At 44.7% G+C, this 16,157-nt stretch overlaps 2 protein-coding genes across 2 annotated transcripts in view; one reads left to right on the top strand and one right to left on the bottom strand.

Moving 5' to 3' along the window:
• LOC139391783 (prolyl endopeptidase-like) overlaps positions 1 to 11,414 on the top strand; it is a 34,573-nt gene extending 23,159 nt beyond the window's left edge. The window contains exons 9-15 of the mRNA XM_071139329.1: positions 6,867 to 7,064; positions 7,390 to 7,493; positions 7,583 to 7,719; positions 8,477 to 8,571; positions 8,978 to 9,109; positions 10,411 to 10,567; positions 10,711 to 11,414. Coding sequence (XP_070995430.1) covers positions 6,867 to 7,064; positions 7,390 to 7,493; positions 7,583 to 7,719; positions 8,477 to 8,571; positions 8,978 to 9,109; positions 10,411 to 10,567; positions 10,711 to 11,005 — 1,118 coding nt within the window. The 3' untranslated portion in view covers positions 11,006 to 11,414. The remainder of the gene's footprint in view (positions 1 to 6,866; positions 7,065 to 7,389; positions 7,494 to 7,582; positions 7,720 to 8,476; positions 8,572 to 8,977; positions 9,110 to 10,410; positions 10,568 to 10,710) is intronic.
• Positions 1 to 16,157, bottom strand: part of LOC139391961 (uncharacterized) — a 590,779-nt gene that overhangs the window by 157,626 nt on the left and 416,996 nt on the right. The gene's annotated exons all lie outside the window — the stretch shown is intronic.

The raw sequence follows: 16,157 nt of genomic DNA, 5'->3' as shown, positions 1-16,157 counted from the left end.
GATCCATAACGGGCGCGGTCCCAAACGAAAACAACCACGACCTAGAGCGATTACACTGATGATTGAGTTAAACACTCTATAAACTACACACGCTGAAAACAAACAACACGTCTGCAGCACAGCACACACAATCAAACTGTCGCGCCACCAAAGAGCCCCTCCCCAAAGAGCTGAATGAGCTCTCTTTATTTTCTCCTTCCTTACTGCTCATGCGCTCTTAAAGTGGCAGTGCACGGTGAAGGCTCCGTGCAGATTTCGCCACACTCCTCCCCCCATGAAAAAACAACGCCTGTAGAAACAGAGAGGATGCAGGCTTTGACAGGTTCATGTTCCTGCTACACAAAACCAGGGAAGTCCTCCTCATCAGAGTCCTCCACGAAGAGGTCCTGCAGGTGTTGCTTTTGCCTGCGATCCAGCTCTTCTGCCGTAGGGTAGCAGGGCTTTAGGTCAACAACATGCACTGTCCTGACATCTTCCCCAGTGTCCTCCAAACAGACCAAGTAGTTCACTGGTCCCAACTGCTGCACTACACGGTATGGACCTTTCCATCTCGAAGCTAGCTTGGCAGTGAACTTCTTAGATGCCTTTGACAGATGATGTGAACGTACCCAGACACGAGACTGGGGTGGAAAACACACGTCTCGTCTATGTTTGTCATAGTTTCTCAGCTGTCGTTGTTTGGCTTTGGTTTTGCTGGCCTCCACTCTGGCTAGCAAGGTGTGGTGGTGTTGTACGGCATCAAACGATGGGCAGTCAGGTGAAACATTCAAACTTTGCAAGACCCTGTCCATCGGACCTTTTAGTGGTCTTCCCAGGTGGAGTTCGGCGGGAGTGACCCCAGAAGTCTCCTGCACGGCAGAGTTCAGTGCAAAGCGAAATTCTGGAAGATGCTGATCCCACCTTGTGTGCTGATCCCCCACGAATGAAGCAATCATCCCCTTCAGGGTTCGGTTTACCCTCTCGGTCAGGTTGGTCTGAGGATGGTAGGCTGTGGTCAGCTTGGCAATTACACCCCAGTAGGTACAGAGCTCTTTGTATATTCCTGATATGAACTGCGGACCTCGGTCAGAGAGGATTTGGTCCGGAATTCCGAATCTGGTAAAAACCTCCCTTCGCAGAATTAGAGCAATGGCTGATGCAGTGGCTTTGCGGAGGGGACACCCAGTGTGTGTAGTAGTCCACTACCACCAATAAAAATTAATTCCGTGTCCCCCGGCTGGGAGGAAAAGGTCCCATGAGGTCAATTCCCAACATTTCATTTGGATGGTTCACCACGGTCTGCTGCATTTTCCCGGCAGGTCTGCCAATGTCTGGTTTGTATTTCTGGCAGACTTCACACTGCTGTACAAACTTCCGGGTATCAACCCACATGCCTGGCCAGTAAACCACCTCTTGTAGTCTTCGATAAGTTTTAAAAACTCCAAGATGGCCACTCATGGGATTGGCATGATAAGCTTGGATTATCTGGTCAAACAATGTAGAGGGAATGAAGACGCGATAATGGGTGCTGTGTATTCCATCTCCTCTTGGAGTTTTTCGATACACTTTATCCTGAATTATGCTATACTTATCATTGAAGCGACTCTTGGAGTCTTCTTCAGACAGACTCTTGTGGATCGCCATGATGGCAGCATCCTTCTGCTGTGCTCTCCATACACTCTCATCATCCAGAGGAAAGGAATCATCCAGACATTTAGCGGTAGTATAGGTACTGCACAAGGGAGGACAAACATTGGCAGTCTCTGTAATCCGAGAAATGGCTATCTGGTAAACAGGCTACACTCTAGGCAGTCTCTTCTGCTGATGTGTGTGGGTCTGGTAGTGGTTCTCTCTATTCTACTCTTTTCCTTTCGGCATGGTTAATACCTGCCTGGCGCCCGAACAAAAGCTTTCTTTACCCCTCTCTAATAAATACCGCTACAATACTTCCAAAGTTGTGGCAAAATGGCTTAAAATCAACAAAGTCAAGGTATTGGAGTGGCCATCACAAAGCCCTGACCTCAATCCTATCGATAATTTGTTGGCAGAACTGAAAAAGCGTGTGCGAGCAAGGAGGCCTACAAACCTGACTCAGTTACACCAGCTCTGTCAAGAGGAATGTGCCAAAATTCACCCAACTTATTGTGGGAAGCTTCTGGAAGGCTACCTAAAACGTTTGCCCCAAGTTAAACAATTTAAAGGCAATGCTACCAAATAGGATTAAATGTCAGGAATTGTGAAAAACGGAATTTAAATGTATTTGACTAAGGTGTATGTACACTTCCAACTTCAACTGTATCTACTTGAAATTCTATGGCAATACATGAAAATGGTTGTCAAGCAATAATCAACAACCAATTTGACAGAGCTTGAATAATTCTCAAAAGATTAACGGGCAAATGCTGTACGCTTCCGCTCTCAAAATCCATGACATTATCAACAGAGTTGCCATTAAGATCTGCTTTTTGTGGGTCTTATATCCTCCCTTTAGCGCTACATGAAATTGTCACTTTTGCGCTTGTTTATAAGGACACAAGTGAGCTGATGTTAGACAAAAAATTGCAGAATCTGGCATTAGGGATGGAAAGACCCATGACGAAATTGCAAACTAACGAGCATTTGACACTTGTGCCTCCTTCGCGCAAGCCAAAAATAAAGTTCTCATTCTGTCATTCTCTATCCATCCGTCTGTGCACTCACACTTAGAAATGTACACACAAACTCATACACACGAGTATAACCTTAACTGCCGGTGTACACATACACACAAAAACTCATAAAAAAAAGAAACGTCCCTTTTTCAGGACCCTGTCTTTCAAAGATAATTCGTAAAAATCCAAATAACTTTACATATCTTCATTGTAAAAGATTTATACACTGTTTTTTTCCATGCTTGTTCAATGATCCATAAACAATTAATGAACATGCACCTGTGGAACGGTCGTTTAGACACTTAACAGCTTACAGACGGTAGGCAATTAAGGTCACAGTTATGAAAACTTAGGACACTAAGAGGCCTTTCTACTGACTCTGAAAAAGACCAAAAGAAAGGTGCCCAGGGTCCCTGCTCATCTGCGTGAACGTGCCTTAGGCATGCTGCAAGGAGGCATGAGGACTGCAGATGTGGCCAAGTCCGTACCAAGACAGCACTGCAGGGAGATAGGACGGACAGTTGATCGTCCTCGCAGTGGCAGACCACGTGTAACAACACCTGCACAGGATCGGTACATCCAAACATCACTCCTGCGGGACAGGTACAGGATGGCAACAACAACTGCTCGAGTTACACCAGGAACGCACAATCCCTCCATCAGTGCTCAGACTGTCCACAATAGGCTTAGAGAGGCTGGACTGAGGGCTTGTAGGCCTGTTGTCAGGCAGGTCCTCACCAGACATCACCGGCAACAACGTTGCCTATGGGCACAAACCCACCGTCGCTGGAGCAGACAGGACTGGTAAAAAGTGCTCTTCAATGATGAGTCGCATTTTTGTTTCACCAGGGGTGATGGTCAGATTTTCGTTTATCGTAAAAGGAATGAGCGTTACACAGAGGCCTGTAATCTGGACCAGGATCGATTTGGAGGTGGAGGGTCTGGGGCGGTGTGTCACAGCATCATCAGACTGAGCCTGTTGTCATTGCAGGCAATCTCACCACTGTGCGTTACAGGGAACTCATCCTCCTCTCTCATGTGGTACCCTTCCTCCAGGCTCATCCTGACATGACCCTCCAGCATGACAATGCCACCAGCCATACTGCTCATTCTGTGCGTGATTTCCTGCAAGACAGGAATGTCAATGTTCTGCCATGGCCAGCGAAGAGCCCGGATCTCAATCCCATTGAGCACGTCTAGGACCTGTTGGATCAGAGGGTGAGGGCTCGGGCCAATCCCCCCAGAAATGTCTGGGAACTTGCAGGTGCCTTGGTGGAAGAGTGGGGTAACATCTCACAGCAAGAACTGGCAAATCTGGTGCAGTCCATGAGGAGGAGATGCACTGCAGTACTTAATGCAACTGGTGGCCACACCAGATACTGACATTTACTTTTGATTTTGACCCCCCTTTGTTCAGGGACACATTATTCAATTTCTGTTAGTCACATGTCTGTTCAGTTTATGTCTCAGTTTTTGAATCTTGTTATGTTCATACAAATATTTACACATGTTAAGTTTGCTGAAAATAAACGCAGTTAACAGTGAGAGGACATTTCTTTTTTTGCTGAGTTTACATAAAGTTGGAAATCAAGAAACTCACTGCAGTATTGACATTTTGTTCTATTCATATTCTACTTCACTTACTAGCATTGCACTTATTGGCTGAATTTCCTATACTAGAATGTAGAGGTCGACCGATTATGATTTTTCAACACGATACCGGTTATTGAAGGACCAAAAATAGCTGATACCGATTAAAATCGGACGATTTTTATATATATTTGTGATAATGACAATTACAGCAATACTGAATGAACAATGTACCCATTTATTTTAACTTAATATAATACATAAATAAAATCTATTTAGTTTCAAATAAATAATGAAACATGTTCAATTTGGTTTTAAATAATGCAAAAACAGTGTTGGAGAAGTAAAAGTGCAATCAATATGTGCCATGTAAAATAGCTCAAGTTTAAGTTCCTTGCTCAGAACATGAGAACATATGAAAGCTGGTTGTTCAGTATTCACAGTTCTTCAATATTCCCAGTTAAGAAATTTTAGGTTGTAGTTATTATAGGAATTATGACGCATCGACTATTTCTCTCTATACCATTTGTATTTCATATTCCTTTGACTATTGGATGTTCTTATAGGCACTTTACTATTGCCAGCCAAATCTCGGGAGTTGATAGGCTTGAAGTCATAAACAGCACTGTGCTTCAAGCATTGCTATAAGAGCTGCTCGCAAACGCAGTAAAGTGCTGTTTGAATTCATGCTTACGAGCCTGCTGCTACCTACCACCGCTCAGACAGACTGCTCTATCAAATCATAGACTTAATTATAATAAACACAAAGAATATGAGCCTTAGGTCATTAATATAGTAAAATCCGGAAACTATCATTTTTAAAACAAAACGTTTATTCTTTCAGTGAAATACGGAACCATTCCGTATTTTGTCAAACGGGTGGCAACCCTAAGACTAAATATTGCTGTTACATTGCACAACCTTCAATGTTATGTCATAAATATGTAAGATTATGGCAAATTAATTACGGTCTTTGTTAGGACAGAACACAGTTCGCAATGAGCCAGGCGGCCCAAACTGTTGCATATACCCTGACTCTATTAGCACTGAAACGCAAGAGAAATGACACAATTTCCCTAGTAGATTTAAAGAAATATACTTCTGTGTATGGTTAGGTACATTTGTGCAACGAATATGCTTTTTTCCCCGAATGCGCATTTGTTAAATCATCACCCTTTTGGCGAAGTTGAAACAGGCACAGCATTGATTATATGCAACGCAGGACAAGCTAGTTAACCTATTTATATCATCAACCACGTGTAGTCAACTAGTGATTATGTGAAGATTGGTTGTTTTTTATAAGATAAGTTTAATGCTAGCTAGCAACTTACCTTGGCTCCTAGCTGCCCTCGCGTAACAGGTGGTCAGCCTGCCACACAGTCTCCTCGTGGATTGCAATGTAATCGTCCATAATCGGCGTCCAAAAAGGCCGATTAACGATTGTTATGAAAACTTGAAATCGGCCCTAATTAATCGGCCATGACGATTAATCGGTCGACCTCTACTAGAATGTCCAGTGTAGTTACTGTATTAAAGACAAAGTCCACTTGAGGTGAAAGGAGTCCGAGTTTGTGTTCCATGCTGTACAGAAGCAGACTGCCATCTGTTGGACAATAGAAAAACAGCAGTGTACTTTAACGTTGAAAAATGAGCATACATGATAAACTAATTGAGCAGCGTAACAGATGGACTACAGTTAGTCAAGTGACAGTCCAGTACAGCATTGGTGTCCAAAGACACATAAAAGGATGCACAACTCGTTCACAGCTCGTGCACAACTCGTGCATTAACACGAATGGGGTATGGCAGCCGATGACCTTACAGAGTTCCACTTCTTTCAGCAAAAAAACAAGAAACTGCAGCTGCTGTGGTGCTAAGGAACAAAAACACTGGACACTGGAAAATGGGAAAAACATTTCTTGGTCTGATGAATCCCAGTTCATGTTGTGTCACGCTGATGGGAGGACTAGGGTATGGAGAAAACCACGAGTACATGCGTCCATCATGCTGCGTGTCAACATTGCAGGCTGACGGTGTGATAGTTTGGGGTGTGATTTCATGGCACACCTTGGTTCCCTTGATAAAAGTGGAGCAACGTTTGCATGCCACAGGATATCTGAACATCATTACCTTCATGGCAGCAGTGTATCCATCTGCACATTTTTTTCAGCAGGATAATGCCCCATGCCACAAGGCTAGGATTATCCAGGAATGGTTCCAAGAACATTACAGTAAATTCAGCTTACTGCAGTGGCCTGCCCAGTCACCAGATCTCAATCCAATTGAGCATCTGTGGGATGAGATGGAGCGAACTATTCAGAGTAGAAGTCCACTCCCAGCCAACTTGACACAACTGTGGGAAGCATTGGAGTCAACATGGGCCAGCGTCCCTGTGGAACCCTTTGACGCCTTGTGGAGTCCATGCCCCGACGAATCGAGGCTGTTCTGAGGGCAAAGGGTGGTGCAACTCAATATTAGGAAGGTGTTCCTAATGTTTTGTACATTCAGTGTATATGCCAGGTTGTTGGTGCATTATGCTTTTGTTATAATGCTTCAAGTTTTTAAACAGAAATAAATGACCTGCTGATATGCTCATAAAGAAACCAATTAGCCTACATTGTGAGCATTTTCTCTGCGTTCCTATAGGCTCTGTGGCCTGTGTGAACCAGCACCACCTGCTGGTCAACTATGTCCATGACGTGAAAGACATCCTGCAGTTGTATGAGCTGTCCACTGGTGGTCTGGTCAGAGATCTGCCTCTGGACGTGGGCACTGTGGTGGGCCTCAGCTGTAAGAAGAAACACTCAGACTTCTTCTACAAGTTCACCTCCTTCACCACGCCAGGTACTGTACTGTCTCGCAGGGGATACTCAACTTATTCAGCCTTAGATATATGAAAAGGATATGTCATTTATTTGGACTAACCTATGGACGAGGCTGATGTTCATTGGCATAACCTGAAGTGTTTATGCCTCCTTTTTTTGTGCTTTCAACTAATTATGATTCATTAGGGTTAATATCCTCACTATGGAGTGACGGCTATCATTCAACACAAAGAAGACTCACTTTGAATACTACTGTTGGGTACCCTCTCTGCCAACTTTCTCTTCATCTCTAACCTTTGACCTCCTCATGACCTCAAACCCCTATGTGTCCGTGTCCCTCCCAGGTGTGATCTACCACTGTGACCTGAGCCAGGCGTCTCCAGAACCCACCGTGTTCAGACAGGTGGAGGTGAAGGGTATTCAACAGGAGGACTATGAGACCAACCAGGTATGACAACAGCAGATTGCAAACTAAGCACAGTAACGACTTATAGTATCTGGACAATCTCAGTATGATGACATTGTTGTGGGTTTCAGGTGTTTTACCCCAGTAAGGATGGAACTAAAATCCCCATGTTCCTGGTGCACGCCCGTGGTCTAAAGAAGGACGGATCACATCCTGTCTTCCTGTACGGATACGGAGGTTTTGAGAACTCCATCCAACCATACTACAAGTTAGTATCACAATGCATGAGTCTCAAGTGGAACGTTATGTATCTTTCCCCTCCAGGAATTCACAAGTATAATTCATCCAAATGATCTGTATTCTGTGTCGGTGGGATTTGAGTGACACCTGTCCGCTCTCTCTCTGTGTCTCTGTGCCTCTCTCTCTGTGCCTCTCTCTCTGTGCCTCTCTCTCTGTGCCTCTCTCTCTGTGCCTCTCTCTCTGTGCCTCTCTCTCTGTGCCTCTCTCTCTGTGCCTCTCTCTATGTGCCTCTCTCTATGTGTCTCTCTCTATGTGTCTCACTCTCTGTGTGTCTCTCTCTCTGTGTCTCTCTCTCTGTGTCTCTCTCTCTGTGTCTCTCTCTCTGTGTCTCTCTCCGTGTGTCTCTCTCTCTCCGTGTGTCTCTCTCTCCGTGTGTCTCTCTCTCCGTGTGTCTCTCTCCGTGTCTCTCTCTGTGTCTCTGTGCCTCTCTCTCTGTGCCTATCTCTCTGTGCCTCTGTGCCTCTCTCTCTGTGCCTCTCTCTCTGTGCCTCTCTCTCTGTGTCTCTCTCTCTGTGTCTCTCTCTCTGTGTCTCTCTCTCTGTGTCTCTCTCTCTGTGTCTCTCTCTCTGTGTCTCTCTCTCTGTGTCTCTCTCTCTGTGTCTCTCTCTCTGTGTCTCTCTCCGTGTGTCTCTCTCCGTGTGTCTCTCTCCGTGTGTCTCTCTCCGTGTGTCTCTCTCTCCGCGTGTCTCTCTCCGTGTCTCTCTCCGTGTCTCTGTGTGTGTCAGTGTTCCGTACCTGCTGTTTGTCAGACACCTGGGGGGAATCCTGGCTGTAGCCAACATCAGAGGAGGAGGGGAGTACGGACAGACCTGGCACAAAGGTATTGTATCTTCACCGCATAAAGACACACAGAAATAGCTTGATTTAACCTAAAACTATGGGCTGTGATTCGCTAGTCTATTTTACGAGCACAGCTTTTCACCATTTTGCCTTCACCTTTCATCCTCGGGTGGAGCAAATAAGATGAGCAGGAAACTACTGTAGTTATGACTATTGAGATCCAGCCCCAGTCTCTCTGTAGCCCAGTTGATAGAGCATGGTGCTGCTTTGCCAGTTGCAACGGCAGGATAGTGGGTTCAATTCCCGGGTCCACCTGCACGTAAAATGTATGGATGGTTTGCATGCTTTGGTTAAAAATGTCTGCTAAATGGCATATATTATTAATATAATAATATCTATAGACTTATGGCTGTATCCTGTTGAGTTGAATTCCTGTCTCTGTCTAGGTGGTACCCTGGGGAACAAGATGAATTGCTTTGATGACTTCCAGTGTGCAGCAGAGTATCTGATCCAAGAGAACTACACCACAGCCAGCCGCATAGCCATCAACGGAGCCTCCAATGGGGGACTGCTCGTGGGTATGGAGAGGGGATGGGGAAGAGTGTGTGTGTGTTTTAAGACCATCTTTCTAAATGGTCTCCTAGTTCGATCAGTCATTACTGTATTATCTGTTTTCATTTTTTTAATATCTTCAGTATGATTGTTAATTTAAAATCCATCCAATAGTAGTTAGCTGCTTAGCTTAAATGAATACAGTGATTACGCAGCACATGAAACAGTAGTAAGCTACATGATTTAGAAAGACTGCCAACCATATGGCATTGTACAAACCCAACTAAAGTGTTCTTCCCAATTTTAATTGTCCATTTAGGCCAGATTGGATGTTGTTGTAGTGTGTGCGAGGGTCAAAGAGTGAGTTGGGTATGTTTTAAAAAGTATAATTATGCGTGTAACAAGTGTAAGACAGGTCTCTCTCTCTCACAACACACCGAGAATCTCACTGCCGATAGGTACTTATCACAGTGGGAGCCCGTTCCTTTACTTGCTAGAACAAAAGCAGAACCTGCTGTGTGCCAACCCACCCTTATTAAAAAAAGATTGCAGTATGTTGCAAATACTGCATTCAAAATAACAGTTGATTGCATTTACTGCACTTTCACTGCACATTTTAAAACTGATTTTTTTGTTCGTTGGTAAGAGCAGTAGCAACACCTACCAATTCAATTCTTGTTAGTGGACAACAACTTGACTTTGAGCCAGTCAGAGAGCACGAACCCCCACGTGGGGAAGCCAACAAAAAAAGGGAAAAAAAGAGGGCATTGTCTCCACGGATGAGCCAGTCACACTTCATATAGGCTATGGGATGGTAGCTAGCTATGTACACAGGCGCAATGCACAAAACATTAAATACTTCCTCCAAGCTAGCGAACCACTGTAGCTATTATTAACGTTATAATTAAATCACAATGCGTTAGTTAGTTTTCATGAAACAGCTTCCTGTTGTTAGCTGCTGAGTTAGTGCAGTGTCCTTAGCTAGCTATTTAGTAATGTTGTGCTAGTAGCAAATATGCTAAACATTTTGCTATGGGCTGGCAGTATGGGATTATGGAGAGTGAATTAAATGTGTTCTTTGTCATCTTGCTAGATAGTTATCTGGCTAGTATCAACAAGTGCTTTCTACAAAATAACAACATTAGCTCAGACAGCTTGGAATCGAGAACATAAGCAATACACATGGATATGTATTGCCAAACAACACTGCAGCCACTTCCTGGTTTGGAGTATTTTAACAAGGCTGAGTGACTGACGACTTCCAAGGTCTTTGCTGTGCGGACACCGGTGTGTCTGAGATTTAACTCTTTCACTCACGCACACCCAGCGGCATGTGTGAACCAACGTCCGGACCTGTTCGGCTGTGCTGTGGCTGAAGTTGGGGTGATGGACATGCTCAAGTTCCACAAGTTCACCATCGGCCACGCCTGGACCACTGACTACGGCTGCGCAGACCACCCTGAGCAGTTCAAATGGCTCATTGAGTAAGTCGGGCATACTCAATCACACACACACACTAAACATACATCACATACTGAACATAAACACAACTGCGTCTCTGCACATGCACTTCGTAATTTGTACAATAAATACATTCTCTCTCCCTCCTGTCCCCTCTCACCCTCAGGTACTCCCCTCTTCACAACCTCCCCCCTAACACTCACGCTGGCGCTGCCTACCCTGCCATGCTCCTACTGACTGCCGACCATGACGACCGGGTGGTGCCCCTTCACACCCTGAAGTACTGTGCCACACTGCAGCACGGTGTGGGCAGCAGCCCCGGGCAGCGCCAGCCTCTCATGGTCAGGGTGGACACCCGCAGCGGTCACGGAGCGGGCAAGCCTACTGCTAAGGCCATCCTAGAGGATACTCACATCTTCTCCTTCATCGCCCAGACACTGGGGCTGAGCTGGAGAGAGTGAGGGAGGGAGGGAGGGAGGAGAAAAGGGGAGGGAAAAGGTAAAGGAAATTTGAGAAAAAGAGGAGTAGCGGTGAGAGATTAGCAGAGCCAGAGGAGGTTAGGAGAGAGGAATGGGGGAGGGAAATTTAAGGAGTGGAGGGAGGATGAGACAAGAGTAACTTGCACTGGGAAAACAGGTGGTGTTTGACAAACTGATACTGTACACTATAAAACCCCACAGTGGATGTGTCATAATACTCATAAAATCTAACAGTCAATCAGGGAAATGGTTCCAATCGTTTTTCCACCATTCATTTTAGAAACACTTCAAATAAGGGCTGTGTTTTGTGTAGGCCTACCCTGCTGTGATGTTTTGATAACTTATCAATATATTCACTTTATATCGTATAAATAAAAAGTTATTTCTACGATTGTTTTGCCAATTGTACATCATTTATCACTTTTTCCTGTAATGGAATTTTTTTGTGGGTAAGATTGCTTCCACTTGGTTCTCTAGGATGCACTTGTCCTCTATACCCAGTAGGTGGCAGTATGTTACAGTGGAATAGCTCTACGGAGCTTCACTTCCTGACTGTGCAACCTTAGCTGTCAGCCAGACTGCTAACAGTCCTCACCGATGACAGTCTTATCAAATAGCTACCCTATTCAGAGAAAACTAAGCACAAAATGTATACCTTGGCTTTCTCCATTGTGCCATCCACCATAGCCTGAACGTGTTTAGCTCTTTGAAAATGGACCCATTTCAAGGTCTTTCATTTTTATTAGCTGTAAATGTGTTTATACAAGTGCTCTCTCTGTATTGAAAGACAAGGCTAAATGAAAAACAGTGCTGTCGTTCGTTGCATTATATGGGGGTTCATTCAGTCGTGCTCAATTAATCTATTCAGTCTTTCAACTTCTTTATAACCGCAACCACAAATTGCAACTCCAGTCCTACCACACCGTAATAGCAAGCTTAAGGGCGGCAGGTAGCCTAGTGGTTAAGACCGTTCGGCCAGTAACCGAGAGGTTGCTGGTTTGAATCCCCGAGCCAACTAGGTGAAAAATCTGCCGATGTGCCCGTGAGCAAAGCACTTCATGCTAATTGCTCCTGTAAGTCGATCTGGATAAGAGCGTCTGTTAAAATGCAAGGTGTCTGTCTTTTCTTGAATTTGTTTATACAGAGAACAGAGGTGAGCCATGTGACCCTAGCTAGCAGGAAGTGGCAAGCTGTCGCACTGCTGGCTCAAACCCGCCCTTCGACCTTAAGGGACAATCAACGCCTCCAATTAGGCCTGGTTAAGGTTGACGAGCTCATTAGCATCTCTTAGGGGAGGGTGTAGGGGTCAGAGGTGGTACCGCCCTGGGCTCTGACAGGTATCGGTCTGTACCCCTCCAATATCCCACCCTGTAATTTGTCACAAGCCCTCTACACTCTTAGGACCAGGAGGGAGACCAGGGGTTCTGTGCCTCCCATCTAATTTGTATCCAATCTAAGCTCCCCATCATCGCCTCTAACTCTGCAAACTTCCAGGGGTAGAATCTAATTCAGCAGCGTGACAGATGTTGTGGCCAATGGTGCGTGCAGTGCAGCTCCCTCGTTAGCACATTGAGTGGCACACCTGTTTTACTTATCACATTCCTACTTTCCCACTGAAGGGATTTTTAGGGAGGATGGAAAATTGCCATTTTGCACGCATGGCCGGGTTTTCAGTAAGCGCACATAGGCGGTTTGGTGACAGGTGCTGAATGGATGGGGCGGGTTTGGAGGTCATACAGTGACCCTGCCACATAAATCATCTAGAAAGACACTGAATCAGGGTGGGGACTAGGGTGGCGTGGAACTCATCACACAGGGGATTCAGAAATACAGGACGCAATTCAGCTATTGGCACTGTTGCACATGTAGGAAAGAAAGGGATTGACTATGGCTAAACAAGGTTGTTTAATTTAACCTGGGTGTATAGCAAATAACTTTACCTCTGTGGAATCTACCTGGTGTGATCTGAGCTTACACACATTCAGCTATTCCGCTCTTATCTTTTGCTCATTTCTTATTCCTTAAATCTTTCATCATTAACGCACACATTAGAAACATCAGCGCCACGTATTCCTCAATGCGCCTTATTCCCCCCCAAAACGGTTGGAAACACTGCCTAATTGAGCCCCTAGACCCGGGAAATTGCCAAATTTGTGCCGAGATGAATGGTCCTGGCATGGCTTTTTCGCCTAGCCAAATTAATTCTCTGGTGTGTCATGCGCCCCTACAAAGCCCATCCGTCAAAGGCTCCCTAATCGATTTATTCACAGACTCCCCCATCTGCCACCACTGCGCCTCTCGCTCAGTTCAGCTGGGGCCAGGGTCACGGCCCAGGTGGTGTTTTGTTGTTATGTCTACCAAGGTGTATTGTATGACAAGGATTGAAACATTTCCTTTTCATGTTATGTAGTTTTGCATTTAAGGGTTGATAGGGCAAAAGACTCATGGCGCTGGTAGAGGGTGGTAGGGTGGCTGTGGCTTGGCCCCAATTTGACAGTCTGGACACACGCTCGTCTGGCGACTGGTGGGGCCTAATGGCGTTTTCATGGGCGGCCCCTCTGCCACTAAGGAATCCTAGCGACAGGCTGAGGAACATCTGCTGCCAAAAAGTCCCTTGAATTTAACCCTGCAAATAACCAGATACTCCACCCAGAAATGGGAGGTTAAGGCTTTGGTGATTTCACAGTGATTTGTAAAGTGATATAGTGCTGAGTGTATCTACCAAGCTCAGGTATCCATGAACAAGTAGACAATGAAAACAAAAGTTTAACAGATTCTGTTGGCCAATTGTATTTTACACATAATTTTCCAACTTTTAAAACGTTTAAAGCTTTTGAATGTAGCCCAATATGCTTCAATATTAGGGTAGGGTTTGTCTTGACGCACAAAGCAGAACACGTGTAATGTTCTGCTTTGACTGTTTACAATCTGTGAACAGTTAAGCATCAAGGGCACAAAGTTCCACTTCCCCCAAACAGAAAGAAAAGCCACTTTCCTGCAAGGTGCTCCGATGTTTAAAAATACTAATACCTTTACATTCCTATGCAGGCCCAGGTCTCTGCAGGTGAAAACAAGCTTTTCCTATTTGGTTAAAGAATATGAGTTGCAAACACTAGCAGAGCAACACAGCACTCTCTTTTTCATTACAACCCATTGAAAAAAAAGAGTGTCCCATATAATGGTAGTGGAGTAGCAACCAGGATTGCCCTCTGAGAAATAATTACAGCCTCTTATACAAAACCCCACAATATACCAGAGAGCCCTAGTCTCCTCCAAGGGCCACAATTGATGTTTGGTTTACGAGGGCCTCTTTATAAAGCAGCACTTCAATAAAGTATTTCATCCTATTTGTGAGACTAATATGGCCCAATACGATCCTCAATTACATATAAATGACACAGCAAATTGGAAAATTAGGAGGGGAGGGAAGGGTACATTTTTCCCAAACAGGGTAAAAACCAATTCATTAGGAGAGTGGATACAAGGGGCAGGGTTATTGTCTGTTGAAAAGCAGACGTTGAGCTTGGACACATTCATATAGTCTCATTGAAGACGGACTGCTTTCTTTTCACTGGTTATAGTTCACAATATATTACCTATAGGATAGTAACCTGAGAAGTTATAGTTCTGTAAATATATGCAGTGTAATTAGCAATTGAAACAGTGCATGAAAGCGGATTATGAGGAAAGCCTATTGGGAGTTTTGAGTCTCGAGTCTGGACGACAGGTCCTTGGAATTGACAGTAGGCTACAAGGACTGGTACTTTGTGTGTAGACTATTCAGTAAAACATAAATATGGCCTATGTTAAAGTGTGTGTTAACGTTCTCTCATCTCTGGATATATAAACTAAAGAAAGGAGGATGAACGTGGGGTGATTAAGGGGCATCGTGGCACCCTTTGTCTTTCTACACTTCATGCCACTCCAAGCTATCCCTGCAGTGTCAAATATTATCCTCTTGGCTGTGACAATATCTTCTTAATATCCTTCTATAGGGAGATGATTATAGACCTTATCTGTGCTTTGGATCGTCTGACACACACCTGTCTCTCCTGGCTTCACTGCAGTGGATGGGTCTCAGCAGATAACTGATGTAGAACTACAATGCTTTAGCAATGCTTTTAGCTGTATGTGTTTTTAAATCAAAGTGGGTGTTATGCAGAGGAAAATATACTGTGTGTTGTGAAAATATAGCATCTGACAATTGACCGTGTTGAGTCAAGAAACCTTACCCCTTGCACTGAAAAAATACATTAGCTAGGGGTTTCAACTGAATATAGTAGTTGATTGTATGCTGCATGGGAGAGAGAGGGTCAGAACAGAATGTGGTAAACAACAGAGCTCGACACACACACACACACACACACACACACACACACACAGGTGGCTGCAGACAGTCCATCAGCGGGGCTGTCTCTGTGTTCTCAGTGGGTGCAGAACACCAGAACAGAACTGTGTGTACAGAAGTGCTGACCTTGCTGTAAGGAACGCCAACGGAAACCCTGTTTCACTGTCATGCATCAGAGAGTTGTCAACCTTGAGACCCCTGTTCCCGACTGGTCAGCCAGAAGACGTGAAAAGTGTCTTTAAGTGCATCCGTCTTCACCCCTATGCTGCCTGACCAATCTTCCAGAAAACAACTGCGCATCATGTGTTCAGAGAGGGTTTATCACTGTCATGAATTCGGGACACTAACTAACATTTGGAAATGCATTGGAACAGTCAGTGGCGGACTGGGACAAAAATTCTGCATTTTAGCCACACCAGTGCACATTACCGCAAACGCAAACCCTAAAAGTCGCTGTCGCAAAGCGATGCAGTTGAGGTAGTAAGAAAACAGAGAAAGAAACTCACGCACACCGACACAGATCATGTAGCCTACTGCTGCCAGTTAGGGGGATTCAGGGGAACATTTAGACACTAGGTTACTTGAAATATAGCCTAACAAGTCATTATATTGGCTTTTATAAACTGGGTGGTTCAAGCCCTGAATGCTGATTGGTTGACACCCGTGGTATATCAGTATACCACGGGTATGACAAAACATGTATTTTTACTGCTCTAATTACGTTGGTAACCAGTATATAACAGCAATAAGGCACATCTGGGGTTTGTGATAAATGGCCAATATACC

The sequence above is a fragment of the Oncorhynchus clarkii genome, chromosome 32 (assembly GCF_045791955.1).
Source record: "Oncorhynchus clarkii lewisi isolate Uvic-CL-2024 chromosome 32, UVic_Ocla_1.0, whole genome shotgun sequence".
NCBI lineage: Eukaryota > Metazoa > Chordata > Actinopteri > Salmoniformes > Salmonidae > Oncorhynchus > Oncorhynchus clarkii.
The sequence above is the reverse complement of the archived record's forward strand: the minus strand, read 5'-3'. Positions and strand labels throughout refer to the sequence as shown.